General features: G+C 46.7%; 1 protein-coding gene across 3 annotated transcripts; it reads left to right on the top strand.

The window, feature by feature from the left end:
* The first annotated feature begins 694 nt into the window (after positions 1-694).
* Positions 695-27,506, top strand: EXOSC10 (exosome component 10). 3 transcript variants are annotated; one of them, XM_082229959.1, is made up of 25 exons: positions 695-894; positions 4,952-5,088; positions 6,313-6,436; positions 7,151-7,255; positions 7,421-7,586; positions 8,645-8,756; positions 9,346-9,421; positions 9,807-9,917; positions 10,938-11,081; positions 12,951-13,141; positions 14,402-14,558; positions 15,178-15,326; positions 16,433-16,483; positions 17,224-17,335; positions 18,188-18,238; positions 19,296-19,374; positions 20,222-20,343; positions 21,302-21,397; positions 23,134-23,208; positions 23,630-23,717; positions 24,084-24,157; positions 24,934-25,105; positions 26,022-26,077; positions 26,459-26,535; positions 27,272-27,506. In XM_082229959.1, the coding sequence occupies exons 1-25, from the start codon at positions 775-777 to the stop codon at positions 27,300-27,302; spliced, it is 2,676 nt and encodes an 891-aa protein (XP_082086085.1). In that variant the 5' UTR covers positions 695-774; the 3' UTR covers positions 27,303-27,506. The 3 variants fall into 3 exon arrangements, with proteins under 3 accessions (XP_082086085.1, XP_082086086.1, XP_082086084.1); XM_082229960.1 differs by having other exon boundaries at positions 7,418-7,586; positions 24,087-24,157; XM_082229958.1 differs by having other exon boundaries at positions 7,418-7,586.
* The last annotated feature ends 301 nt before the right edge of the window (positions 27,507-27,807 follow it).

Here is a 27,807-nt window from a genome sequence, read left to right as displayed (position 1 = left end):
CAGTCAGCAATACAAGATCGGACATTTTCCTGTCCCTCAATAATACAGAATAGGATTATTACTAGGTGCATTGCACCGGGGAGGGTTGCAAAAAGTTTCCATTCTACTTTGCAATATATGTGTATTTTCATCTATCTCGACACACATACACACACACACACACATACACACACACACACACACATATATATGTACACACACACACATATATACACACACATACAGTACACACACACACACACACATATATATATATATACACACGTATTTATATACATATACATATATACACAGACATATGTATACACACATATATGTATACAATCACATATATATACACAAATATACACACACACACATATATATATATACACACACACAATATATACATACATACATATTTGCTTCCAAAACCTGCATACATACATATATATATATACAGTACACATACACACACACACAGATATACATACACACACACACACATATATACATACACACACACACACACACACACACACACACACATATATATATATATACACGCGCGCGCGCAGATAGATGCACAAAAACGCGCACTCAAAAAACTCTCCCCAAGTGAACTCGGAAATTTAACCTCCGAAGATGCAGTCACCTCTATTTTCATTATGTCTGTGGTTCGTTTTTCTCGCGAGAGAAAAACGAGATTAGCTCTCTCCTGCGGGAAGTGTGATCCCAATATGGCGGCGGCCCACTGAGTGGCGAAGCGGCCGCAGCTGGGAACGGCAAAGGAAAATGGCGGCCAAGGAGCGCGGCGGTGGCTCAGACAACAACGCCGAGCCGCCGGGGGCAGAGAGCGACACGGCAGCGGACGCCGTGCTGCCTGGGTTCAAAGACGCCGATTCCTTCGTAAAGGTTGTTGTTTAGTCGTTTAGTCGTGTCCGACTCTTCGTGACCCCATGGACCAGAGCACGCCAGGCACTTCTGTCCTCCACTGCCTCCCGCAGTTTGGTCAAACTCATGCTAGTAGCTTCAAGAACACCATCCAACCATCTCATTCTCTGTCGTCCCCTTCTCCTTGTGCCCTCCATCTTTCCCAACATCAGGGTCTTTTCCAGGGAGTCTTGTCTTCTCATGAGGTGGCCAAAGTCTTGGAGCCTCAGCTTCACGATCTGTCCTTCCAGTGAGCGCTCAGGGCTGATTTCCTTCAGAATGGATCGGTTTGATCTTCTTGCAGTCCATGGGACTCTGAAGAGTCTCCTCCAGCACCATAATTCAAAAGCATCAATTCTTCGGCGATCAGCCTTCTTTATGGTCCAGCTCTCACTTCCATACATCACTACTGGGAAAACCATGGCTTTTACTATACGGACCTTTGTTGGTAAGGTGATGTCTCTGCTTTTTAAGATGTTGTCTAGGTTTGCCATCGCCTTTCTCCCAAGGAGCAGGCGTCTTTTAATTTCGTGACTGCTGTCACCATCTGCACTGATCATGGAGCCCAAGAAAGTAAAATCTCTAACTGCCTCCATTTCTTCCCCATCTATTTGCCAGGAGGTGATGGGCCCAGTGGCCATGATCTTCGTTTTTTTGATGTTGAGCTTCAGACCATATTTTGCGCTCTCCTCTTTCACCCTCATTAAAAGGTTCTTTAATTCCTCTTCACTTTCTGCCATCAAGGTTGTGTCATCTGCATATCTGAGGTTGTTGATATTTCTTCCGGCAATCTTAATTCCGGCTTGGGATTCATCCAGCCCAGCCTTTCGCATGATGAATTCTGCATATAAGTTAAATAAGCAGGGAGACAATATACAGCCTTGCCGTACTCCTTTCCCAATTTGGAACCAATCAGTTGTTCCATGTCCAGTTCTAACTGTAGCTTCTTGTCCCACATAGAGATTTCGCAGGAGACAGATGAGGTGATCAGGCACTCCCATTTCTTTAAGAACTTGCCATAGTTTGCTGTGGTCAACACAGTCAAAGGCTTTTGCATAGTCAATGAAGCAGAAGTAGATGTCTTTCTGGAACTCTCTGGCTTTCTCCATAATCCAGCGCATGTTTGCAATTTGGTCTCTGGTTCCTCTGCCTCTTCTAAATCCAGCTTGCACTTCTGGGAGTTCTCGGTCCACATACTGCTTGAGCCTTCCTTGTAGAATTTTAAGCATAACCTTGCTAGCATGTGAAATGAGTGAAATTGTGCGGTAGTTGGAGCATTCTTTGGCACTGCCTTTCATTGGGATTGGAATGTAGACTGATCTTCTCCAATCCTCTGGCCACTGCTGAGTTTTCCAAACTTGCTGGCATATTGAGTGTAGCACCTTAACAGCATCATCTTTTAAAATTTTAAACAGTTCAGCTGGAATACCATCACTTCCACTGGCCTTGTTATTTGCAGTGCTTTCTAAGGCCCATTTGACTTCACTCTCCAGGATGTCTGGCTCAAGGTCAGCAACCACACTACCTGGGGTGTACGAGACATCCATATCTTTCTGGTATAATTCCTCTGTGTATTCTTGCCACCTCTTCTTGATGTCTTCTGCTTCAGTTAGATCTTTACCACTTTTGTCCTTTATTATGGTAATCTTTGTACGAAATGTTCCTTTCATATTTCCGATTTTCTTGAACAGATCTCTGGTTCTTCCCATTCTGTTGCTTTCCTCTATTTCTTTGCATTGCTCGTTTAAGAAGGCCTTCTTGTCTCTCCTTGCTGTTCTTTGGAAATCTGCATTCAATTTCCTGTATCTTTCACTATCTCCCTCGCATTTTGCTTGCCTTCTCTCCTCCGCTATTTGTAAGGCCTCGTTGGACAGCCACTTTGCTTTCTTGCATTTCTTTTTCATTGGGGTGGTTTTAGTTGCTGCCTCCTGTATAATGTTGCGAGCCTCCATCCATAGTTCTTCAGGCACTCTGTCCAGCAAATCTAAATCCTTAAACCTGTTCCTCACTTCCACTGTGTATTCATAAGGGATTTGGTTTAGATTGTATCTTACCTGTCCAGTGGTTTTTCCTACTTTCTTCAGTTTAAGCTTGAATTTTGCTATAAGGAGCTGATGATCTGAGCCACAGTCAGCTCCAGGTCTTGTTTTTGCTGACTGTATAGAGCTTCTCCATCTTTGGCTGCAGAGAATATAATCAATCTGATTTCGATGTTGCCCATCTGGGGATGTCCATGTGTAGAGTCGTCTCTTGTGTTGTTGGAAAAGCGTGTTTGTGATGACCAGCTTGTTCTCTTGACAGAACTCTATTAGCCTTTGCCCTGCTTCGTTTAATCTCCAAGGCCAAACTTGCCAGTTGTTCCTTTTATCTCTTGATTCCCTACTTTAGCATTCCAATCCCCTATAATGAGCAGAACATCCTTCTTTGGTGTCACTTCGATAAGGTTTTGTAAGTCTTCATAGAACTGGTCAATTTCAGTTTCTTCAGCACCAGTAGTTGGTGCATAAACTTGGATTACTGTGATGTTAAAAGGTCTGCCTTGGATTCGTATCGAGATCATTCTATCATTTTTGAGACTGCATCCCAGTACAGCTTTCGCCACTCTTTTGTTGACTATGAGGGCCACTCCATTTCTCTTACGGGTTTCTTGCCCACAGTAGTAGATATGGTAGTCATCCGAACTGAATTCGCCCATTCCCGTCCATTTTAGCTCACTGATGCCCAGGATGTCAATATTTATTCTTGCCATCTCATTTTTGACCACATCCAACTTACCCAGGTTCATGGTTCTTACATTCCAGGTTCCTATGCAATATTTTTCTTTACAGCATTGGACTTTCCTTTCGCTTCCATGCATATCCACAACTGAGCGTCCTTTCGGCTTTGGCCCAGCCGCTTCATCAGCTCTGGATCTACTTGTACTTGTCCTCCGCTCTTCCCCAGTAGCATGTTGGACACCTTCCGACCTGAGGGGCTCATCTTCCAGTGTCATAACTTTTATATGCCTGTTGTCTTTGTCCATGGAGTTTTCTTGGCAGGGATACTGGAGTGGCTTGCCGATTCCTACTCCAGGTGGATCACGTTTGGTCAAAACTCTCCACTATGACCTGTTCATCTTGTGTGCCCTGCTCGGCGTAGTTCATAGCTTCTCTGAGTTCTTCAAGCCCCTTCGCCACGGCAAGGCAGTGATCCATGAAGGGGTTCGTAAAGGTATAGGAGTTGAAAACTCGGGAAAAGGCAAAGTCGCTACGGGTGCCGCTTGGCTTGCCTGGAAGAGCAAAGCATGGCGGGATTTGTAGTCTCTTGGGGGAACCCAGCAGCGTGGGGAAAGATATAGGAAAATGCATCTAATTTTGGGCTGCCGCTGTTTCTGCGAGTCATTGCAAAATATATAACAAGCCTTATTTATTTAGTCCTTCATTCGCCATATTCTGCCAAAGCAGCTTACAGGTTTTTTTTTTAGTTATTTATTTCATGAAAGTTATTCACCGCTTCACTGTAAAAAAGAAAAAGCAAAAACCCACCGTCAAAGCGGTTTACAAAAAAACACCGTCAAAGCGGTTTACAAAAGAAGTTTTTTCATAGTATTAATCCTCCAACATTCAGCTTTATTGGAAGACCATGAGTTCTACTGCTGAGAGGGAGAGAGAAACTATTCTATTTATCCCTGCCGTTCATAATTTTACATGCTCCTATCATGTTGCCTCTTAAATCTAAAGTAGAAAGGCACAAACGCTGTACCTTTCCTCGTAACAGGAGTCCCTCCATTCCCTTGATCGTTTTGGATGTCCTTTTCTCAACCTTTTCCAACAATATCCTTTTTTAGTTGAGGCAACCGGAACTGTACACGGTATTCCAATGTACCCACACAATGTCCCCCTCTCCCTTTGGAAATTAGGCTTGAAAAGAGTTTTTTATTGTAGCTGGTATTTGAGGGTCGTAGCTTAGTCGTCAAGCATCTGCCTTGCTTCAGTGGTGAAATAAATAGATAAAACTGTTCGGCAATGAACACTGCACTGTCCTTTTCCCCACTGTCCAGCATGCCCTTGGTACAGTGGTGTCAGCCACCAAGGCTTCTGGTGGCCTTCCTCAGCCCGGAGACGAATACGATTTCTACCGCAGTTTTCCTGGTTTCCAGACCTTCTGCGAAATGCAAGGGGATCGGTTGTTGCACTGGTGAGTCTTGCTGCTCTCTTGCAAGCTGGTTGTGATGCCAAAATTGACATTTTTTATTTTTTTTGGAAGCTGGGGCACTTTGCACATTGCTTTTGCCCCGTGTGCCCAAGATGTGAACCAACCACCCTGAGATCTATGGGCGCTATACAAATTCAATTAATAATAATAATGAACTCCCCATCAGTCTTGTTTTGTCAGGAACTGGTTGGGTCTGGAAAAGGAGATCCAGGAAAGCTCAGGGTTGGGACAACAGGAGGAAGATCCCAGGGGTTGCCACTGTGGGTGAAGACCCTGAGAAATGGTGACACAGGCAGTGGGGGAGGGAGCTGTTCCCTCGCTGATGCCCTCCCCCAAGTGAGTGCTGCTTGTCCCTACCAACAACCCCATCAGCTCCCCCCCCCGGGGGGGGGGAGGAGGAGGTTCCTGGGTTCCTGGGAATGAGTGGGTTCCCACACAGTTGGAGACAGAAGGTTGGTTAGGAGACCAGCCAAGGGAGAGACAGCTGCTGGAGACACCACCACTGTCTCTTAGGTCTAGCAGCAGCCAGAAAAGGCAGCAGCAGGGACAGAACTTGTGCCACAGCATTCTCAAACTGCCAGATGACGTAAGGTGGGAACCCCAGGTCACTTCAGCTTAGCATTTCGGAGGGCAAAGGAAATTGGCATCAAGTAAAGCTGGATACTGGGACGCGGGTGGCGCTGTGGTTTAAACCACAGAGCCTAGGACTTGCCGATCAGAAGGTTGGTGGTTCGAATCCCCGCGACAGGGTGAGCTCCCGTTGCTCGGTCCCTGCTCCTGCTAACCTAGCAGTTTGAAAGCACGTCAAAATGCAAGTAGATAAATAGGTACCGCTCCGGCGGGAAGGTAAACGGCGTTTCCGTGTGCTGTTCTGGTTCGCAAAAAGCGGCTTAGTCCTGCTGGCCACATGACCCGGAAGCTGTACACCGGCTCCCCTGGCCAATAAAGCGAGATGAGCGCCACAGCCCCAGAGTCTGCCATGACTGGACCTAATGGTCACGGGTTCCTTTACCTTTACCTAAAGCTGGATAGGCGATTAGTATGACCTGTGGAGCCATGAGGGGCTGATGTACCAAAGTCCTTGTATCAATAGAGATCGTAGGACTAAGATTGCAGGTTCCGGTCACCGCTTGATTTTGGGGAGCTGAGACGTGCTGCTAAGGATTGTGTGACACACTCCAACACCCTGTTTTTTTCTCTTCTAAGCATGAGCAGAGTGATGCAGTACCATGGCTGCCGCAGCCACCTCTGGGACCGGAACAAGGTCACGGAACTGGAAGACAAGTTTGACCTGCTGGTCGATGCCAATGATGCCATCCTAGAAAGAGTGGTGAGCATCATTGGGCCTTGTGCACTGCTTCTCACTCCCCACCCCTGAACACCTAGGTGTTGCTGCTCCATGAAGATCTCATGTTGGGTGTGCTGCTAATAATAATAATAATAATAGCAGTAGTAGTAGTAGTAGTACCCCGCCCATCTGACTGGGTTGCCCCAGTCACTCTGGGCAGCTTTCAGCAAATATAAAAGCATAATAAGATATCATACATTAAAAACTTCCCTAAACAGGGCTGTTTTCAGATGTCTTCTAAAAATCAGATAGTTGTTTATTTCCTTGACATCTGGTAGGAGGGTGTTCTACAGGGCAGGCACCACTACCGAGAAGGCCCTCTGCCTGGTTCCCTGTAACTTCACTACTTGGAGTGAGGGAACCACCAGAAGGCCTTCAGAGGAGGACCTCAGTGTCCGGACTGAATGATGGGGGTGGAGACACTCCTTCAGGTATCCAGGGCTGAGGCAGTTTAGGGCTTTAAAGATCAGCAACAACACTTTGAATTGTGCTCAGAAACGTGCTGGGAGCCAGTGTAGATACTTTAGGACCAGTGTTATATGGTCCTGGTGGCTGATCCCAGACACCAGTCTTGTTGCTGCATTCTGGATTAATTATAATTTCCGAGTCACCTTCATAGATAGCCCCAAGTCCTTCCCCCAAAATTGCATCCTCTGCCTGCCACCCCTGGTCTCACACTGTGACCTGCAATTTCAGGGCATGCTATTGGATGAAGCAGCAGGTGTCAACAAGAACCAGCAGCCTATCCTGCCCTCGGGCTTGCAGCCTCCTAAGACCATTGTCTCCAGCTGGAACCGCAAGGTGAGACGCTTCCATTCTTCCTTTGTCCTTTAAGGGGTTCTTTCTCTTTAAGCCAGGGGTGGGGAAACCTGTGGCCGTCCAGATGGTGTCAGACTACATTTCCCATCAGCCCCCACCCCAACGGTCAGGGCTGAAGGGGGTTGTCTGATTTTTCTCTTCCAGCAGACGGGGGAAGCCAACAAGCGAACGAAGTCAGAAACCTTCCGCCTGCTGCACGCCAAGAACATCGTCCGCCCTCAGCTCAAGTTCCGTGAGAAGGTGGACAACTCCAACACCCCCTTCGTCCCAAAGCTCTTTGTCAAGCCCAACGCTCTGAAGCCACTGCCAGAAGGTAAGGGCATGCCATCTCCAAGGCAAGGCTGGGAGAGACTCCCTGCCTGAAACCCTGAAGAGCTGCTGTCAGTCAGTGTAGACCAGTGCTTCCCAACCTTGGGTCTCTAGCTGTTTTCGGACTACAATTCCCATCATCCCTGACCACTGGTCTTTCCTAGCTAGGGATGATGGGAGTTGTAGTTGAGGCGTTCTCAAAGTCAAGGAAGGATTAATAAGAATACACACAGAGGCTTGAACCAGCAAGACTCTGGGAAGGGTGCGTATAATAATCTCTGCCTTTCTCTCCACCCCTCGGCCCAGGTCGTTTTATTCACAAAAGAACTTTTACAGAGTGTTCGTAAGAACCAATCAGATTTCTTCTGAGCATTTCAACAAACCCCATGTGGGGACAAAGTTAAACTACCAAAACTAATTAAGCACATACTTTTGGGGTAAACAAAACAGAAGGAGTGCATTTGGCAACCCCGAACAAGCAATATACATGATAAGAAGGATGGCCAGGAGGACAGCGATCATTATCACCTTTATGTGAGACCTGTTTCCTGGCCCTAAGATTAACATCCTAAGATTAACATATCAGAAAAGCTACATCAAAGAAACTGGCCCAGAAACTGGGCTGTGTACGTGAGTTGTCAAGCAAAAGAAATGTGCAGTAGAGGAAATGGCCAGAGATGCAGAGGGTTGTGGGATTTTGTCAGAAATTATTGTCAATGAATTGAACCCAGTCAACACAATGCATTCATCGTGAACACAATGGCTTGATGCATATTTTATAATTCCTCATAGTAATCCCACCTGACCCCACACTCTGGATATTTTGCACTCCTATAGTAGTCAAAAAAAAAAAAGCTGGATACCCGTGGTTGGGAAACACTGGTGTAGACAACACTGAGGAAGATGGATAAAAGGTCCCTAGCAGCTTGCTGTGTTCCTATGCTCAGAGTGCAAAGGTTATTATTGCAGAGGGAAAGCAGCAGACTGCCAATTAAAAAATAAATAAGTCCTAGAAAGTAGATCCATCACCTCTAACCCTTTTTTCCCTCTCCGGACATCCAGTGCTCTCAAAAAGCAGGCGGGAACGGAAGGAGCGCCCGGAGGATTTGGATGTGCCGGCTGCCTTGGCCGACTTCCTGTATCAGCAGAGGACCCAACAGACTGAGCAGGACATGTAAGAGAGCGATTGGTCAAGCAGGCCGGGGCCTTTCAGTTCCCCCGAGTTTGAGAGGTGGCCGGGGGCGGGGGCAGGCACCCACTTGTCAAAATGCCTGGCAGCACGACCAGCACAAAGCTTTGCAGGACCCAGGGATCAGCTTGATTGTGGAGGCTCGCACACCCTGTATTGGCCCAACCATGTCCTTCGTTGGCTACTAGCCAAGAAGATTACATTCTCCCGCCTCTGTCCAAAGCAGTATGCCTTTGAATGCCAGTTATTGGGAATCACAGATAAGGAGAGAACTGCTGTTGCGCTTAAGTCCTGCTCTTAAGCTTTGGGGCATCTGTCTGGCCACTGCTAGAACAGGAGGCTGGACTAGACAGGCCCCCTTTGGCCTGATCCAGTTTCGGGGCTCTTCCTGAGTTCTTATGTACCTGCCCCCACACCTGTGATGCCATGTTTGACGTCAGGTATACAGCAGGTGTGTGGGGTTTGTCCCTAAATGGCCTGGCAGGCCTAAATATCTCCCTAGGCAATTGATTCTGCATCTGGAGCTTGCTCAGAGTTCTCTAACTTTCCCTTCTCCTTCCTCTCATCCTAAAAGGTTTGCTCACCCTTACCAGTACGAACTGGCACATTTTTCACCACCAGCTGAACTTCTTGAAAAGCCACAAGTTCAGGTAAGCTTTCTTTCTTTCTTTCTTTCTTTCTTTCTTTCTTTCTTTCTTTCTTTCTTTCTCAAATAATGTTTCATTGAGTAGGTCACGCACAAAAGTTAAAGCCTTCTGGCTTCGTGCCTGCCGAGCCGTAATGCCTTGCTACACCTTGTGGTGTAGTGGTTAAGAGTGGTAGACTCATAATCTGGGGAACTGGGTCTCCGCTCCTCCACATGCAGCTGCTGGGTGACCTTGGGCTAGTCACACTTCTCTGAAGTCTCTCAGCCCCAATAATCTCACAGAGTATTTGTTGTGGGGGAGGAAGGGAAAGGAGAATGTTAGCCGCTTTGAGACTCCTTCGGGTAGTGATAAAGTGGGATATCAAATACAAACTCTTCTCCCCTCCCAGATGTTCAGGCCCCTGGAGGAGACACCCTGCCACTTCATCTCCACCTTGGACGAGCTGGTGGAGTTGAACGAGAAGCTGGTGGGCTGCAAAGAGTTCGCCCTGGACTTAGAGGTAAGAATTTGTCCTTGGGTTTTTGTTTTGTATCCTGCAGCAAAACTTTTGCAACCGGCTGACAAGATCCAGGTGTGAAGTGCTAATAGCTTGGGTGCGAAATCTAAAGGTTTAACATTCAGCTTGGATCTTCTGTTAATTCCACAATCTTTCAAATCGTTAATTTGATTCATGAGCCCAGGAAGCTGCTTTTTATACAAAACCAGACGATCGGGTCCATCTAGCTTGGTATTGTCTACACTGACTGGCAGCTGCCCATCTGGCTTTCAGACAAGGAGTCTCTCCCAGCCCTACCTGGAGATGCTGCCGGGTAATTTATTTATTTCATTAAAAAAAATTACACCGCTGGATTGTAAAAAAAACAAAAACAAGCAGTTTACAAAGGCAATGAAACAATGACACAATCAGTAAAAGCAGTAAAAATAACTATTAAACGTTCAAAAAATTAAAACCAACCGTAAACTAAAAAACTGATTAAAACATACATCAACATTCTGCATGCCTGGGTAAAGGTAAAGGGACCCCTGACCATTAGGTCCAGTCGTGACCGACTCTGGGATTGCGGCGCTCATCTTGCTTAATTGGCCGAGGGAGCCGGCGTACATGTGGCCACATGTGGGTCATGTGGCCAGCATGACTAAGCCGCTTCTGGCGAACCAGAGCAGCGCATGGAAACGCCGTTTACCTTCCCACCAGATTGGTACCTATTTATCTACTTGCACTTTGACGTGCTTTCGAACTGCTTTCGAGCAGGGACCGAGCAACGGGAGCTCAGCCCGTCACGGGGATTCGAGCCGCCGACCTTCTGATCAGCAAGTCCTAGGCTCTGTGGTTTAACCCACAGCGCCACCCGCGTCCCTGCATGCCTGGGTAGGCTTGTCTAAACAAAAAATGTTTTTAGCAGGCTCTGAAAACAGTGCTTCCAGTTACCCACCCAGGGAAGGCGAGCTGTTGCCTTTGCTGTGAATTGATGGACCCCTTTCCTTTATTTCTCTCCCTCTCTCATGCTGCCCTCCACAGCACCATTCCTACCGGAGTTTCCTGGGCTTGACATGCCTTATGCAGATTTCCACCCGGACAGAAGATTTCATCATCGACGCGTTGGAGCTGCGGAGTGACTTGTACATCTTGAATGAGACCTTCACAGACCCTGCAGTGGTCAAGGTGAAGTCCTTTTTTTTTTTACTATTTTTATTTTACAAACGGCAGAAGAGTCAGGTTTGGGTTTGCCCTTCACCCCGCTCTTCCAGTCAAGCTTAAAACAACAAGCCGATGCAAATAAAATCTAGCAGGGTTGTCCAGGTGTTTCTTCTAAGGACAGGTTCCTCAAGCTGAGGAACTGAGCCTGGAGGAGCAGCCGGGCTCCTCTTGGTTCCTCAAGTCACCTGGCCAGGCTGGGCCGATCAGCTGCAGTGCCCTTTTTGGCCATTTGCACTAACGGCTCTGTAGAGCAGCAGACACTAAGCCCGTAAGCCTAAGGATGGGCAGGCTGTGGCCCTCCAGATGTTCTGGGGCTCCCAGCTCCTATCTGGCATCTTCTCTTATGTCCAGGGACAACAGTAATTGTAGAAACACTAGGGGGAAAGGGGAGCCTTGCAAAAGGTTGTGAACTGCCCCAGGGGTGCAGGAATTCAAGTGCTTAGGGTGGAGTTTCCTAAACTTGGGTCTCCCTGTTTTTGGACTACAGTCCCCATCATCCCTGACCACTGGCCCTTCTAACTAGCGATGGTGGGAGTTGTTTTTAAGTTGTTATTTATACTTTTCAAGTTTATACATTTCATTAGTTGTACAATCAATTTAACATTTCAAAGTTTGACTTCCTTCCCCCCTTTCTGCTGTTCCTTAAATTTATTTTTTAATAACTTTTTCATATCCAAATTAACTTAATTTGCTCATTTATTCATTTTCTTTAAATATTTACTCTTATGAAATGCAGGTTATTACAGTAATCCTGCCAATGTTTTTATCTGTTTGCAATTTACAGTGGTGCCCCGCAAGACGAATTCCTCGCAAGACGGAAAACTCGCTAGACGAAAGAGTTTTCCGTTTTGGAGGTGCTTCGCAAAACGAATCTCCTATGGGCTTGCTTCGCAAGACGAAAATGTATTGCGAGTTCCTGTGGGGTTCCCCCCTTTTTTCTAATCCGCTAAGCCGCTTATCAGCTAAAAGCACTAATCCGCTAATCCGTCAATGGGCTTGCTTCGCAAGATGAAAAAACCGCTAGACGAAGAGAATCACAGAACGGATTCTTTTCGTCTTGCGAGGCACCACTGTATCTGTAAGTGTTCAATGAACCATTTCCATTCTTTTTATAAAAGGTTTGTTATATTGATTTCTTATTCTTCCGGTAAGTTTTGCCATTTCTGCATATTCCATAAGTTTTTGTATCCATTCTTCCTTTGCTGGGACTTCTGCTTCTTTCCACTTTTGAGCTAGTAGCATTCTTGCTGTTGTAAATAAATAAATTTCTATACAATTTAGTTAGTTCTGTCCCTATAATTCTCCTAAGAAAAGCTTCTGGGTTTGTTTGTTTTTGCAAAAGTTAATTATTATTATTGTTGTTGTTGTTGTTGTTGTTATTATTATTATTATTATTATTTATACCCCGCCCACTCTGGGCGGCTTCCAACAAAATATTAAAATACAGTTATTTTGAACATCCTTTTCAATTCATTATATATCATTTCCCAGTAAGCTTAAACCAGGCGTAGGCAAACTCGGGCCTCCAGATGTTTTGGGACTACAGCTCCCATCATTCCTAGCTAACAGGACCAGTGGTCAGGGATGATGGGAGTTGTAGTTCCAAAATGTCTGGAGGGCCGAGTTTGCCTATGCCTGCCTTAAACCTTACTACAAGACCATCAGGAATGATAAGAGTTGTAGTCCAAAAACAGCCGAAGACCCACGTTTTGGAAACCCTGGCCCAGGCAATGCCATCCTGAAATGACCAGAAGGATACATACACGGGTGGGTGGGAAGACAGGGAACCTTCTTGACATTTCCCCCGCTCTTTATGGCTCTGGTGCTTCACAGGTCCTGCACGGCGCCGACTCGGACGTGGAGTGGCTCCAGCGAGACTTTGGCCTCTATTTGGTGAACGTCTTCGACACCCACCAGGCGGCTCGGCTCCTCAATCTCGGCCGGCACTCCTTGGACCACTTGCTCAAGCTCTACTGCAAGGTGGATGCCAACAAACAGTACCAGCTGGCGGACTGGAGGATACGGTATGGAGGGGTAGGGGTAGATTTGGGATGTTCCAATCCCATCTTGAGGTTATAGCAATGTGAGTCTGTACAACAAGCTTCCACCTGCCCTGGTCTCCCAGAACCAGAAGAGGCATGAAGTGGGAGGGGCAACAATAGGCACGCAGGCGCAGTCTTTGATTGCTTGGGGGAAACCCTAGAGAGGAGAAGACATAGATGGCTGTAGGGTGGTGGGGACCTTTAGTCTTGGCAAGTGATCCATTAGGGAAGACCTGCTGGGGGTGAGCTGCTGTCCTCATTAGGCCCTATCCTCCACCAAGTTTGTGCAGATCCTGTTCTTTTATCATTATTTTATTTATACTTTTGAAATTCATACATTTCATTAGTTTTACAATCATTTAACATTTCAAAATTTGACTTCCTTCCCCCTCTTTCTGCGGTTCCTTAAATTTATTTTTAATGCCGTCTGCATATCCAAGTTCATTTAACTTGCTCATTTAATGATCTACTGTAAATATACACTCTTTTAAAACTCTAATCCTGCTAATGTTTTTATCTGTTTACAATCTATCTGTAAATATTCAATAAACCATTTCCATTCTTTTATAAAAAAAGTTTGTTATCTCAATTCCGTATTCTTCCGGTAAGTTTCACCTTTTCTGCATATTCCATAAGCTTTTGTATGTATTCTTCCTTTACTGGGACTTCTGCTTCTTTCCACTTTGGGACAAGTAGCATTCTTGCTTGCTGTAGTAGCATACATAAATAAATTTCTATACAATTTAGCTAGTTCTGTCCCTATAATTCCTAAAAGAAAAGCTTCTGGGTTTTTAAAAAAATAAAAGTTATTTTGAACATCCTTTTCAATTCATTATATATCATTTCCCGAGGAAATGAAATGTGCGAGTCCCGTTCTTGCTAATAAAGAGTTAACTCCGCTTCGTGTGATTTACTGGCCAGTGTGGTGTAGTGGATAAGAGCGGTAGTCTCGTAATCTGGTGAACCGGGTTTGCGTCTCCGCTCCTCCACATGCAGCTGCGGGGTGACCTTGGGCTAGTCACACTTCTTTGAAGTCTCTCAGCCCCATTCAACTCAGAGTGTTTGTTGTGGGGGAGGAAGGGAAAGGAGAATGTTAGCCGCTTTGAGACTCCTTCGGGTAGTGATAAAGCGGGATATCAAATCCAAACCCTTCTCTTCTTCTACTGCTGGCTCCCTCCTGACCACCACGCCTGAGATTCCCCCGCTCCTTGCGTAACCCATGTTTCTCTGTCTCTCCTCTAGACCCGTCCCAGAAGAGATGCTCAATTATGCCCGCGACGACACGCATTACTTGCTGTACATCTACGACCGGGTCAGGGAGGAGCTTTGGGAGAAGGCCAACGGGCAGTCTACTCAGCTCCAAGTGGTGTGGCAGCGGAGCAAGGACATCTGCTTGAAGGTGAGCTCCCTGTGTTGGGCAGAGGCATGCAAGGCAAGGAGGAGCGCGCACACCCACACACACCCACACACCCACACCCTCCACCCCCAGATAGGAAAATGCAGCACACTAAACAAGAGTTTCAAAAAGCATGGGGAAAATGCAGAGAATACTTCATTTAATAATACATTCCTGGACTTGTTTCAATTAATGTCTGCTGGAGACTTTGTGGATATTTAAGTTATAATTAGAAAAATCTTAATAATTATTCATAAAGGAATCAGTTTATAAGAAGTAAATAAGGAGGCCAGATACAGGATAAAGGAAGTCTTTCATTTGGTTGTTTGTATTGTTGTATGTTATGCTCATTGTATGTTATGTTCACGTTTAATGAGGGTGGATTTGTGTATTGGGGTGGGGGGGTTTCTGTTATGTTGTAAATAAAATTCCAAGAAAAAGAAAGAAAAAGAGAAAATGCAGCATGGAAGGCTTTGAGCGGGTGCTGGGAAACTAGAGTTTAGCACAGGGGCAGCCAACCTGTTGCCCTCCCAGCCGTTGCTGGACTCCCACCTGCGCCAGGAGCAGCGCACAAGTCCTTGCAGGTCGCTCATGCCGCTTCCACCTGCCTCTTCTCCCTTAGAAATACGTCAAGCCCATCTTCACCGAAGACTCGTACCTGGAGCTCTACCGGAAGCAGAAGAAGCACCTCAACAGCCAGCAGCTGGCGGCCTTCCGGCTCCTCTTTGCCTGGAGGGACAAGATGGGGCGGCAGGAAGATGAGAGCACGGGGTGAGTGCTTTTACAGGGGACTGCCGGAACAGGCTATAGGACCCAGTGTGGTCTAGTGGTTAGAGTGTCTGACTAGGACCTGGGAGAGACACAGGTTCTGGTCCCCACTTGGTCCTGGAGCTCTCACTGACCCAGTCACTTCCTTGCTCAATCCAGCCTATCTTGCAGAGCCATCGTTGATATTAAATGAGTGGCGAGCCGTCCACTTGGGCTCCTTGGGGGAGAAACGTGGGGTATAAATGCTACAAATAAAAGGGGAGCTGTTAGAATCGGGAAGGAAACAGAGCCTTTGCTCGGCAAAGGAATCCTTTCAAAGCTGCCTGGACCACTGAGCCTCTTGAGCTTGCCGATCATAAGGTCGGCAGTTCGAATCTGCGCAATGGTGGTGAGCTCCTGTTTCTTTGTCCCAGCTCCTGCCAACCTAACAGTTTGAAAGCATGCCAGTGCAAGTAGATAAATAGGGACCGCTGCGGGAGCAAGGTAAACGGCGTTTCCGTACGCTCTGGTTTCCATCACGGTGTCCCATTGCGCCAGAAGTGGTTTAGTCCTGCTGGCCACATGGCCCAGAAAGCTTCTTGTGGACAAACACTGGCTCCCACGGCCTGAAAGCTAGATGAACGCCACAACCTCATAGTTGCCTTTGACTACATTTAACCATCCAGGGGTCCTTTACCTTTACCTTTACCAGCAGTGGAAAACTGAATCTGGCCAGGGGGCCGATATTTCACCCACCCATCCACCTCTTCCTCCACAGGCCACACTTGAGAGGTGGGCAGAGTCATAGTAGGAATTGAGGTTTCTATCTGTCCCCTACAGGCTTGTTTCCCTTTCTCTTCCTCTCTAAAAAGGGAAGGAGAAAGAGAGCTAAAGCTAGTAATATATTTGGCAGGTCTCTTTACAAGACTGATCTCAGTGTACAGCGAAAGTAGTGGCATTTAACATTTAGTTAGTAATTGATTCACTGAAGGTTTTCCAACAGAGGTTGGATGGCCATCTGTCTGTGATCCTCTAGCTGTGATCCATTGTGGGGGGTTGGACTTGATCACATTTGGGGGACCCCTTCGAAATATACAATTCTACCATTCATTTCTCCCCTTGTCCCGCAGGTACGTGCTGCCGAACCATATGCTACTCAAGATAGCGGAGGAGCTGCCCAAGTAAGTGTGCCTTTTGCTTTGCAAAGGGAAGAACAGGTGTTTATTTGCAGCAGCAGCAACAAAAATACACGCATGTGCTGCCAACACTTGAGAAAAAATATACATCATGGCCACGAACAGAATAAACTCCCCAAAGCCAAATGACATCCCCATTAAACAAATGCACGGAACACATCACTAATCAGTTGATCCAATTAATAGTATTTGAAACATTAGCTGGGTCACCTCTTTGGGGAAAGCATGGGGTGAACAGGTAAATTTTGAAATCAGGTGCCCAAATAGTAATTTTCCTTTCCCGCAAACTGGTGGGTTTTCCATGAGAAAATTTGATCAGAAGCTAGGAAGGAAAAACGCTCCTCCTATCGGAATTTTTTCTGCTTTCCTTCTTCATCCTCTCCCAACCTTTACATCTCTGTTGGGGATAGGCATTGCAGACACCCCTGAGGCTTTTCTTCCTTCTTCTCCTGTGATTGATCTGTGGCTCCATCATTCTGCTGTGCCCCACCCACATTTCTTGAAGGACCAGCTCTGGGACAGGAAGCGGCTAAGATCATCCTAGTCCTATAGCATTTCAGGGTCAACACCCTGTCGTTGCTGCTGCTGCTGCTGTAGTTGTTACATTGCAGGGGGTTGGACCTGATAACCCTTTTTGTCCCTTCCAGATCCACAACGCTATGATTTTCATTGGCTAGCGTTTTTTATCTCTTTAAAAATGTCCTTCTCCTTTTGTTGATTTGCAGGGAGCCCCAGGGCATCATCGCCTGCTGCAACCCAGTTCCTCCCCTCGTTCGCCAGCAGATCAACGAGATGCACCTCTTCATCCAGCAGGCCAGAGAGATGCCTCTGTTGAAGGTATGGAGGGGACGACAGTTTTAAGTACAGGACAGCTGTGTTTCAAAGCAACTGAACAGGTTAATCCCAGGCATCTCTATGGTGTTGAAGAAGAAGAAGAAGAAGAAGAAGAAGAAGAAGAAGAAGAAGAATTCTATTATTTATACTCCACCCATCTGGCTAGGTTTCCCCAGCCATTCTGGGCGACTTACAGCACGTAAAACATTGGACATTAAAAATTTCCCAATACAGGGTTGCTTTCAGATGTATTCTAAAAGTGAGATAGCTGTTTATTTCCTTGACATCTGATGACAGGGCGGGTGCCACTACCGAGAAGGCCCTCTACCTGGTTCCCTGTGACCACTTCTCACAGTGAGGGAACTGCCAGAAGGCCCTCGGAGCTGGACCTCCGGGTCCGGGCTGAACGATGGGGGTGGAGATGCTCCTTCAGGAGAGACTCCTGTCTCTGAATTCTTGGAGAGCTGCTGCCAGTCAATATAGACAATACTGAGGTAGGTGGGCCAACAGTCTGACTTGATAGAAGGAAGCTTCCCATGTTCCTGGGTTCATACCAACTCTCTTCCCTAAAATCAGCCTGCTCTTATGCCAAGTTAGTACCAGTTACGCAATAAGAATAAAATTATGCACTAACTGGCAGCCTTCTAGCATATGTTTTCTTGAGCAGTTAGAATTTTTATGGGCATTCCTTGACTGCTGATATCACTGCTGTTCAGCCAGTGACTGGGAAGTAGACTTGGAGGTGTCAGGATGGAGTGTGTGTGTGTGTGTGTCTGTCTGTCTGTCTGTCTGCAAGAGATCTTTAATGTGATCTTAATTTTATCCTTATAATTATTTCTCCTTGCCCCCTCTTAGTCTGAAATTGCAGTTGGAGTGAAAAAGAGAGGACCACTTCGAAACACAGAGGTAAGCTTTTTTCTGATGCCAATCTTGCATTTGTCTTACTTTTTCATGTACCAAATTTACATACCACTTGACTGGAGTGAGACATCTGAGCGGCTTATAGGGAAATATTAATATTATCAATAGAAAAACAGCTTGAAATAATTTAACCTGAAGTGTAAGAGATTGAGACACATCGATGTGTGTGTATTTGGATAGGCTTGCCTAAACAAAAATGTTTTAAGCGGGGGACTAAAAAGAGTGCAGCGACAGCTCCTGCCTGGTGTCAATAGGGAGGGAGTTCCAAAGTTCAGATTCAGCCACACTAAAAGGTCAGTTTAATAATAATAATAATTAATAATAATAATTTATTATTTATACTTTGCCCATTTGGCCACTCTGGGCAGCTTCCAACAGAATATTAAAATACAATAACCTATTAAACATTAAAAGCTTCCCTAAACCGGGCTGCCTTCAGATGTCTTCTAAAAGTCTGGTATTTGTTTCTCTCTTTGACATCTGGTGGGAGGGCATTCCACAGGACGGGTGCCACTACCGAGAAGGCCCTCTCCTTGGTTCCCTGTACCTTGGCTTCTCACAGCGAGAGAACTGCCAGAAGGTCCTCGAACCAGGATCTCAGTGTCCGGCAGAACGATGGGGGTGGAGACACTCCTTCATGTATACTGGGCTGAGACCATTTAGGGCTTTAAAGGTCAGCACCAACACTTAGTTTCTTCCAACTAAGGAACAAGTATTATGTGGCATCGGCAGATCAATGCAGCTGGGTGGGCACAATAGTGGGTACAGCGATCCTGCAAGTACTGCTTGCAAGAGGTTAAAGGCTTTACCTGCCAACAGTAAGTAAGTAAATAAAAAGTTTAAGGGTTCTGGGTGTTGTAGCTTTGCATGCAGAAGGTCACAGGTTCAATCTCCAGCTAGGTCTGAAAGTTTCTGCCAGTCAGTGTAGGTAAACCTGAGGGAGAGGGGCCAATGGTTTGACCTGATATCAAGCAGTTCCCTATGTGACCAGCCCTACCTTCAGAATCACGAGGGCTAGGATATCTTTAATTTCCTTTGGCAGAAGCCGGAGAATCATTTGTTTGGACCTCACGACAGCTCGCACGTGCCACAGGACGAGAAGCCGAACTACGTGGATCCAGGTGGGTCGGGAAAGAGGGGTGAAGAAGAACCCCCACCCCTGGGTTCTAAGCGCACAAACCCCTGTAACTGGTTCACTTTTTTTGCAGGCTCCCATGATTCCGTGGGGGGAGCCCTGACAGTTTAAAGCGGTCTAGCACAGCCTTAAATGTATAGTGCTGATGGGCCCTATATAACTGTGTGGGTCTGTCAACTTAAGTTGCCTCAGGTGGAGTGTAAAAAATAAGGAAAGGAGAACCATGCGCCCATCACGAAGTTCATTTGAGGATTAAAATGTAATGAGTAAATGTTAATCTTTGTTTAGAAAAGGTTTATTTATACTTTTCAAGTTTATACATTTCATTAGTTTTACAATCAATTTAACATTTCAAAGTTTGACTTTCGTCCCCCTCTTTCCGCGGTTCCTTACATTAATTTTTTTAATATCCTCTGCATATCCAAATTAACTTAATTTACCCATTTATTCATCTTCTTTAAATATACATGTAACCCAAGGTACCACTGCATGCTTTTATAAAACTGCATGTTATTACAATAATCCTGCCAATGTTTTTATCTGTTTGCAATTTATCTGTAAGTATTCAATGAACAATTTCCATTCTTTTTATAAGAAGTTTGTTAACTTGATTTCTTACTCTCCCGGATAAGTTTCACCATTTCTGCACATTCCATAAGTTTTTCTATCCATTCTTCCTTTGCTGGGACTTCTGCTTCTTTCCACTTTGGGGCAAGTAGCACTCTTGCTGCTGCTGTAGTAGCATGCATAAATAAATTTCTATGCAATTTAAAGTAAATGGTAGTCTTAATTCCTTGTGCTTTTGTTTCCTTCCCCCTCCTCTTGTCATTCAGCACCTGGGCTGAGCTGGGAGCAGGTGCACCTCTTTTCAGACGCAGAGGAGGAGACGGAAAGGTCGGGCGAGTCACCAAGTCTGTCCTGCCTCCTGCTGAGAGCCAGCATTGACATATTTAATGTAGGTTAGGTTTCTGAGAACAGGGCAGGGGACCAAATGAGCTAGAACAGGGGTAAGGAACAGTATTCAGCTGTTGGCCCACAATCCTGGTCTTTCCCCCAGCCACTTGGGAGCGGGGGCACAATCCCTCTCTCTTCCCTCCCCTGCCCCACTGAATGGGGCATGATCCTTGTCTCTGCCCATGTTTGACACCTAGCTTGGGTTGCCCACCTATCAGTCGCCTGATCTCACAACAGATTAAAAAGCAAGTACAGTCGTACCTTGGCTGTCAAACGGAATCCGTTCTGGAAGTCCGTTCCACTTCCAAAACATTCGGAAACCAAGGCGCGGCAGGAGCTCCCTGCACGCAATCAGAAGCTGCGTCGGACGTTCGGCTTCCAAAGAACGTCCACAAACTGGAACACTCACTTCCAGGTGCGCGGCGTTTGGGAGTCAAAACGTTCGAGAGGCAAGGCATTCAGGATCCAAGGTACGACTGCACTAAAGTCTCTAGGTTACAGTGGAACCTTGGTTCTCAAACGGCTTAGTTGACAAATCGGCTCCCGAATGCCAAAAACCCGGAAGTAAGTGTTCCGTTATTCAGAAGCTGAACATCAGACTTGACTTTCACTTGAGTGCAGGAGGCTGCAGCCAATCGGAAGCTGCGCCTTGGTTTTTGAACGGTTTCAGGAGTCGAACAGACTTCCTGAATGGATTAAGTTTGAGAACCAAGGTTCCACTGTATTTATTAATAAAAGCAACAGTGGATCAAAATGCTATAAACAGCCAGCCAAAACAGAAGTACAAATCAGCAACTGTTTGCTTCTATGTACTGTTCTTTTAAAGCAAACGGGAGGGCGCCGCCGGGGCGGACCTCTTGATATTTAAAATGCAATCTTAACGCATTCAGGAGATTTCCAGGCAGGCCTCTCCAATTCTGTACTTAGTCCCACTAATCTATATTTCTGCCTTCCCAAAGGAGACGGAAGCAAGTGAGGAAGAGGACGAGAGTTTGACAGTCACCCAGCGGAAAGCCCGCCAGATCATGGAATCCTTCGAAAACCCATTCCGGATGGTAAAATGTCCTTGTTTTCCTACCCAGTGGTTTGGCTCGTATGTAACACAACCATGGTTTGCTTAACAACTGTGAGCTAACCACAGATGATCAAGCAAACCACAACTCATTTATTTCAAAGTCTGCTCTGTCTTCCAGCTTCTTGTTGCTCGTGCCTTTGTGTTTTGGGGTGTGGCGGCCAAACAAACCGTGGTTGATAAAGGGTACTGGGCTCACACATAATGCCAAGATATAATTAAGACAAGACAAGCTTGGTAAAGACAGCAACAAACCATGTCTTCAGATCATGGTTTACTAACATTCGAACAAGCCATTAGGCAGGGTTTGCACCACGCTAAACCCTGGGTTAGTAAACCATAGCTTAGCATTATGTGTGAACCTAGCCAGTGTTAATAAGCAAACGACAACTCCCATCATCTCTAACTTAGTGGCTGTGCATATTTTAATCATAACATTTTCCTGCCATCCTGTTGTAGGGAGAAGGAAAACATTTCCAAGTTGTAATTAAAAAAAAAAAGCAAACCCAGAGATTTTTCATGTTGCCCTTCTTTCTCTCTTTTTGTCTTGGCAACGTGTTTATATATGTAAATGGATATATTGCTTGTTAATGCATCATCTGAATTGCACAAACTCCACAGCTGGGAAGCTGTTGCTTCTAGGGGGCTTTGTGAGTCTCCCCACTCCTTGGGAGTTGCAGAATTCATACTGCAAGATAGATTCCTGCTGCACAAATCCTGTTGGGGGAGTGAAGTGGCCCCTTGGCATTCTGATTTTTTTTAACTAACATGCGGTGCACCCCACTTTTAATCCAGGATTGGTTCCTGCAAACAGCTTACAGTTGCAAGTGGGCCCTGGTTAGTCAAGCTCAGAAGTGGGAAATCTGGCCAGGGCAGCAGGCAGGTTGTGGCCCTCCAGACCTCTCTGTGCGGCCCTCTGGCCCCTCCCCAAGCCACACCTCTTCACTGTTCCTGCTTCAAACCCTCCTTGAACGCTTTTGCCTGGCTGGAATATGTCTTTGAACTCTGAGTATGTCTTTGAATTCTTGCTTGTCTGGGAAGAAGATAAAGAGAGCTGTATGTGTGAGAGAGGCAGGCAGATAGAGACAGAGAAGAAACTAGTTAGGCGAAGGCAAAATTAACATTAATTGCTCTGCTTGCTTTTGCCACGTGGCCCCTGGAAGGTTACTTGGAAGGGAAATGTGATCCTTGGGCTGAAGAGGGTTCCCCAGCCCTAATCTAGATATTAGGGGATATCTATATACCTACGGGACCACCTCTCCTGGTATGCCCCACGGAGGACCTTAAGGTCCATAAATAGCAACACCCTAGAGGTCCCGGGCCCTAAGAAAGTTAGATTAGCCTCAACCAGAGCCAGGGCCTTCTCAACACTGGCTCTGGCCTGGTGGAACGCTCTGTCTCATGAGACCAGGGCCCAGCGGGATCTGATTTCTTTCCACAGGGCCTGTAAGACAGAGTTGTTCCACCTGGCCTTTGGCTTAGAATCAGTTTGATTCCCTCCCCCTCTTTCTTTTTCCTTTCTCCTCCTGTGAAGAGGCTGCATCCTAATGTTTTAATGTATTTTAATCTTGTTTTTTAAATTGTATTTTAATCAGCTTGTTTTTATTATTGGTTGTTAGCTGCCCTGAGCTCGGTCTTGGCTGGGGAGGGCAGGGTATAAATAAATTTTATTGTTATTATTATTATTATTCCCATGGCTGTGTTTTTCCTTCCCTCCAGTATTTGCCAGCGGACCAGAACCCCGCTCATATCTCCCAGTTGGCAAAGTTTGACCCGTCATCGAAAATCTACGAGGTAAGAACAGTTATTTCACAAAACTGCCCCCTGCTCTGGTTATAAGCCGGAGTTGTCCACACTGGCTGCCATTGGCCTTTGGGCAGTGGTTCCCTCCAATTCTGCCGCCTAATCCTGTTAACTGGAGAACAACAGGAGCGTGGGTGGCAATCTGCCTCACACCATGTCTGACCATTGCTTCAGCTAGCTCACTGCTGTCAACACTGACAGGCAGCGGCTCCCCAGAGTTTCAGATGGGTCTCCCTGCCGTACCTGGATCTGCCAGGGATCGAACATGAGACCTTCTGCACACAATGCAGGTTCCTCAACCACTGTGCTACTGCCTACACCCTCCCTGGAGATTGGGCTGGCTTGGCCACATGCACCAGAATACGGTGTAACATTGGCAGAGTTGCAATTTGTGTGTGTTTCCTCCTCCCAGATCAGTAATCGGTGGAAGCTCCTAAGCCAGGCCCAGCTTCAAGCAGGGACAAAGAAAGAATCTGCTAAGAAGAAGATCCAGCAGACAGGTGTGAGGCCGGCCTGTTTGTTTTTGTTTTGTTTTTATTATATTTTTATTAAAGATTTCTTAGTTTACAAAAAAATACATGCATCATCTCTTTTTTTCCAAGTTGCGTTTTCTACAGATCAAAGGTTTTTTAAAATATCTTTAATTAAATTTGACATGGGCTGCCACACGTCCTGATTTTCTGGGACATTTCAGCTATTATGAGGACTGAATACCGGCTACATCCGGGAAATCCCGGACGTATGGCAACCCTAGGCTTGGGTGACCTGGATTCTCAAAGCTCTGGTTGACCACAATGCATTGCTAGTTGTGTGCCTGCATGGCAGTCCTTGTGCTAACTTTGCCCTTTCCATCCTTCCCCCACCAGCAGCTCATGAAGTCCCCAAGAAGGAAAGCAAAGGCAAAGCAGAAAACGCAGTCTCTGTCCGCCAGCTGGTTGCGGTAAGTGGGGTCCCTCAACCCAGCAAACGTTTGGAGATCTAGGGCCCATCTTTTAGCCCATGGGTAGGCAAACTAAGGCCCAGGGGCCAGATCTGGCCCAATCGCCTTCTAAATCCGACCCGTGGACTGTCCGGGAATCAGCGTGTTTTTACATGAGTAGGATGTGTCCTTTTATTTAAAATGCATCTCTGGGTTATTTGTGGGGCATAGGAATTTGTTCATATTTCCCCCAAAAAATATAGTCCGGCCCCCCACAAGGTCTAAGGGACAGTGGACTGGCCGCCTGCTGAAAAAGGTTGCTGACCTCTGTTTTAGCCCAAACATACATTTGGGGACCCACCCCCAGCCACACTCATTTGTAAAAATAATATCCCAATTTTGAATATTAAAATACAATAGTCTATTAAACATTAAAAGCTTCCCTAAACAGGGCTGCCTTCAGATGTCTTCTAGCACTGATAGCCCTAAATTAACCCAGGCCTTGAATACGTGAAAGGCCGTCTCCTTCCCTACAGACCCTCTCGGGTGCTGAGATCAAACGAGGGGGCTCCCTTGGTAGTTTCCCTGACCTCAGGGGTGCCAGGGGATAGCCTGGATGAGGGCATTCTCTGTGGGAGTACAGGCGCAGCCCCACCTGGAAAAAAATGTCAGGGTTTAACCTGGGGCCTTCTGCATGCAAAGCAGATGTTCCTCTGCTGAGCTGCAGCCCTTCCCTGCCCTCTTTTTCCAGGCTATGTTTTGAAACTCCTTCCTTCCTCCCTCCTTTGGTTTTACAGCAGGAACAAGCAGGCCACAAGCGGGAGAGAGTGGAAAGCGATCCGGGTACCGAGACTCCCCGGGCCGAGAAGAAGAAGCCCAAAGCTTCCCCGCAGCCGGAAGAGCCAGAGGCCGCTCCAAAGCCCTTCACCCCCTTTGATTACAGCAAATCCGACCTCCAAGTGTTTGCCGGTGAGGCTCCTGTCTGCCCCTGTGAGCTCAAGAGGCTGGACTCAGGCTCCACTAGGGCTCTCCTTAAGTAATAGTCATGTGTGGGGAAGGTGCCTAACTCAGTGGTCCCAGGTTAGATCCCCAATGGACTCTCCAGCTACGGCTGGGAGAGATGGAAATGCCAGAGGGCTGCTGCCAGTCAGTGTAGACAGTACTGAGCTGGGTGGACCAACGGTCTGTGTATAGCAGCTTCCTAACCTTTTTATCACCAACATTATTATTTATTTTATTGCTATTACTACTGCTGTTTAGTTTTGTTTCCGCCCTCTGCTTTGTTTCGACGCCAAGGCAAAATAAGACGCTGCCTAGTTCCCTTTTTTTTTTTAAGGGACGCAGGTGGCGCTGTGTGTTAAAACACAGAGCCTCGGACTTGCTGATCAGAAGGTCGGCGGTTCGAATCCCCGCGATGGGGTGAGCTCCCGTTGCTCGGTCCCTGCTCCTGCCAACCTAGCAGTTCAAAAGCACCCCCGGGTGCAAGTAGATAAATAGGAACCGCTCTGGCGGAAAGGTAAACGGCGTTTCCGTGCGCTGCTCTGGTTCGCCAGAAGCGGCTTAGTCATACCGGCCACATGACCCGGAAGCTCCCTTGGTCAATAAAGCGAGATGAGTGCCACAACCCCAGAGTCGGCCACGACGACCTAATGGTCAGGGGTCCCTTTACCTTTACCTAGTTCCTTTTTTAGAAGTCTTGGCTGTTTGAATTCTTCCACAACATGTCTGTTTCACAGCCAGCACTTTTTATTCGTGTCTAAACTTTGCTGGTCTTGACGGCTCTTGAAATGATCTATTCTCTGCAAGAGCAATCTCCCTCGCTAAGATTTGCCTTCTGTCCCCATCTTTCTCCCTCCCTCCCTCTCTCTTTCTTTCTCTCTCTCAGGAAGCAGCAGGCCTAAACCCTCAACACAGTTTGATCCCTCCAAGCAAGCTGGCAAGGTAAGGTTGTTTTCTGCACACAGGAATTTTGATAAATCTCTTGAGGCAGGGGAGCCCATGAAGGCTAGTAGCAGAGGATGGCTCAGTTCTGCCTCCATGGTCAATAACGCTTTTGAATATCAGCTGCTGGAAAACACAGGAGGGGAAGAGTGCTCAGGTCCTGGTTCTGGGCTTCCTTTGGGGGCATCGTGAGAATAGGATACTCGACCAGATGGGCCAGTGGGGTAGTGGTTAGAGGCTGGACTAGGATCTGGGAGACCAGCTTTGAAATCCCCACTTGGCCATAAAGCTCACTAGGTGATCTTGGGCCAAGAACTGCTGTTTTGACATGACTACCTTCTTTCCCCCTTTTTCTCTCTCAAAAATAAAAACCAAACATAGAAGTTTCCCGGAGCCGGCAAAGTCCAGCAACCAGCCGGAACGAAAAGCATGTCGTACATGGCTGGGAAATCCAACAGGTATGTCCGGACAGTTGTTTGCTAGAACATTCGAGCTGCCTTGCAAATATGACTTTAAAGCTTTCTAGTCCTCAACGTTGTTTGTTCGGGGGACGGGACGCTTTTTTCCAAGTACATTCTGCATCAAGAGAGCATTTGCCGTATTTTTCGCTCTATAGGACGCACCTTGTTTTAGAGGGGGAGAACAAGGGAAAAAAATTCTCCCCCTCTCTGCTCAGCACCCCTTCAGCGAAGTGGCAGGAGAAACGGAAACAGAGCCCCTTCCATTTCTCCTCCCGCTTGGCTGAAGGGGCGCTGCACAGCTCTCTCTCTCTGCTGAAGCCAGGAGAGTTTTGCTCTCCTGGCTTCAGCGAAAGGAACCTGAAGTCTGCGGAGTGCAGCGGGAACTCGCGCTATGCTCCGCAGGCTTCAGGTGGCTATCCCTGAAGCCTGGAGAGCAAGAGGGGTCGGTGCGCACCAACCCCTCTCGCTCTCCAGGCTTCAGCGAAAGCAACGCGAAGCCAAGGAGCGCGGAGGGAGCGCTCCCTCTGCGCTTTGGAGGCTTCTCGTTGCTATCGCTGAAGCCAAGGAGCCTGCATTCGCTCCATAGGATGCACACACATTTCCCCTTAATTTTTGGAGGGGAAAAAGTGTGTCCTATAGAGCGAAAAATACGGTAAGCTTCAGCTGATGGTTGGAACGTGCCCTGCTAAACTTTATTCTGAAATAAGAATTTATAATGCAATTCTCTTTGCAGAGGCTTCAGGCATAACTGGCCGAAAAGATAGTACGAATCCTGGAAGCTTTTGGAAGGAGCCGTGGAATGCAGAGTTGGAATGGCTTTTAAACAAAAGGGGATGCTGTTTGCCACTGCCGTTTTTTGTACGGATACCTGCTGTTGCTCTTTTTTAAAAAATAAAAAAGATATATATTAATCTGCTTTTCTTTCCCCCACAAATGATGGAGGAAAGGGAGCATCTTAATAGATTCGAGCGGCTGTTTGTTTGTTTCTTCTCCCCCTTTCCTTCATTCGTTCAGAAAAGCCACATCCCGCTTCATGCAGCCCCGAGAGGCTCTCAAAGCATCTTTATATAAGATCCTCACGATTTAAAATTGCACATTTGAGTCTGGTAGTGTAGCCTTATTAGACTTTACCGACTGATGGGGTCTGTGTTGCTCCTGGGATGGAGAAAGGAAGTCAAATGACACTGAGGTTGATTAAGAGAAAGAGTTTATTCTGCTCTCCGGATAGCAGAAGGTATTTGCGTGGTCAGCTCACAGCAAGTCCAAAGA

The sequence above is a fragment of the Podarcis vaucheri genome (genome assembly GCF_965113315.1).
Source record: "Podarcis vaucheri genome assembly, chromosome: 7".
In the NCBI taxonomy this organism is placed as follows: Eukaryota; Metazoa; Chordata; class Lepidosauria; order Squamata; family Lacertidae; genus Podarcis; species Podarcis vaucheri.
Note: the sequence above shows the minus strand (reverse complement) of the source record. Positions and strands in the feature narration are given on the sequence as shown.

What these genes read in the sequence shown, in the direction of transcription:
- EXOSC10 (XM_082229958.1), top strand. Translation starts at nt 775, where the DNA reads ATGGCGGCCAAGGAGCGCGGCGGTGGCTCAGACAACAACGCCGAGCCG. An exon ending in TCTCCAGCTGGAACCGCAAG is followed by an intron (nt 7,256 to 7,417) that starts GTGAGACGCTTC and finishes TTTCTCTTCCAG; the next exon opens with CAGACGGGGGAAGCCAACAA. An exon ending in GCCGAACTACGTGGATCCAG is followed by an intron (nt 19,375 to 20,221) that starts GTGGGTCGGGAA and finishes CTTGTCATTCAG; the next exon opens with CACCTGGGCTGAGCTGGGAG.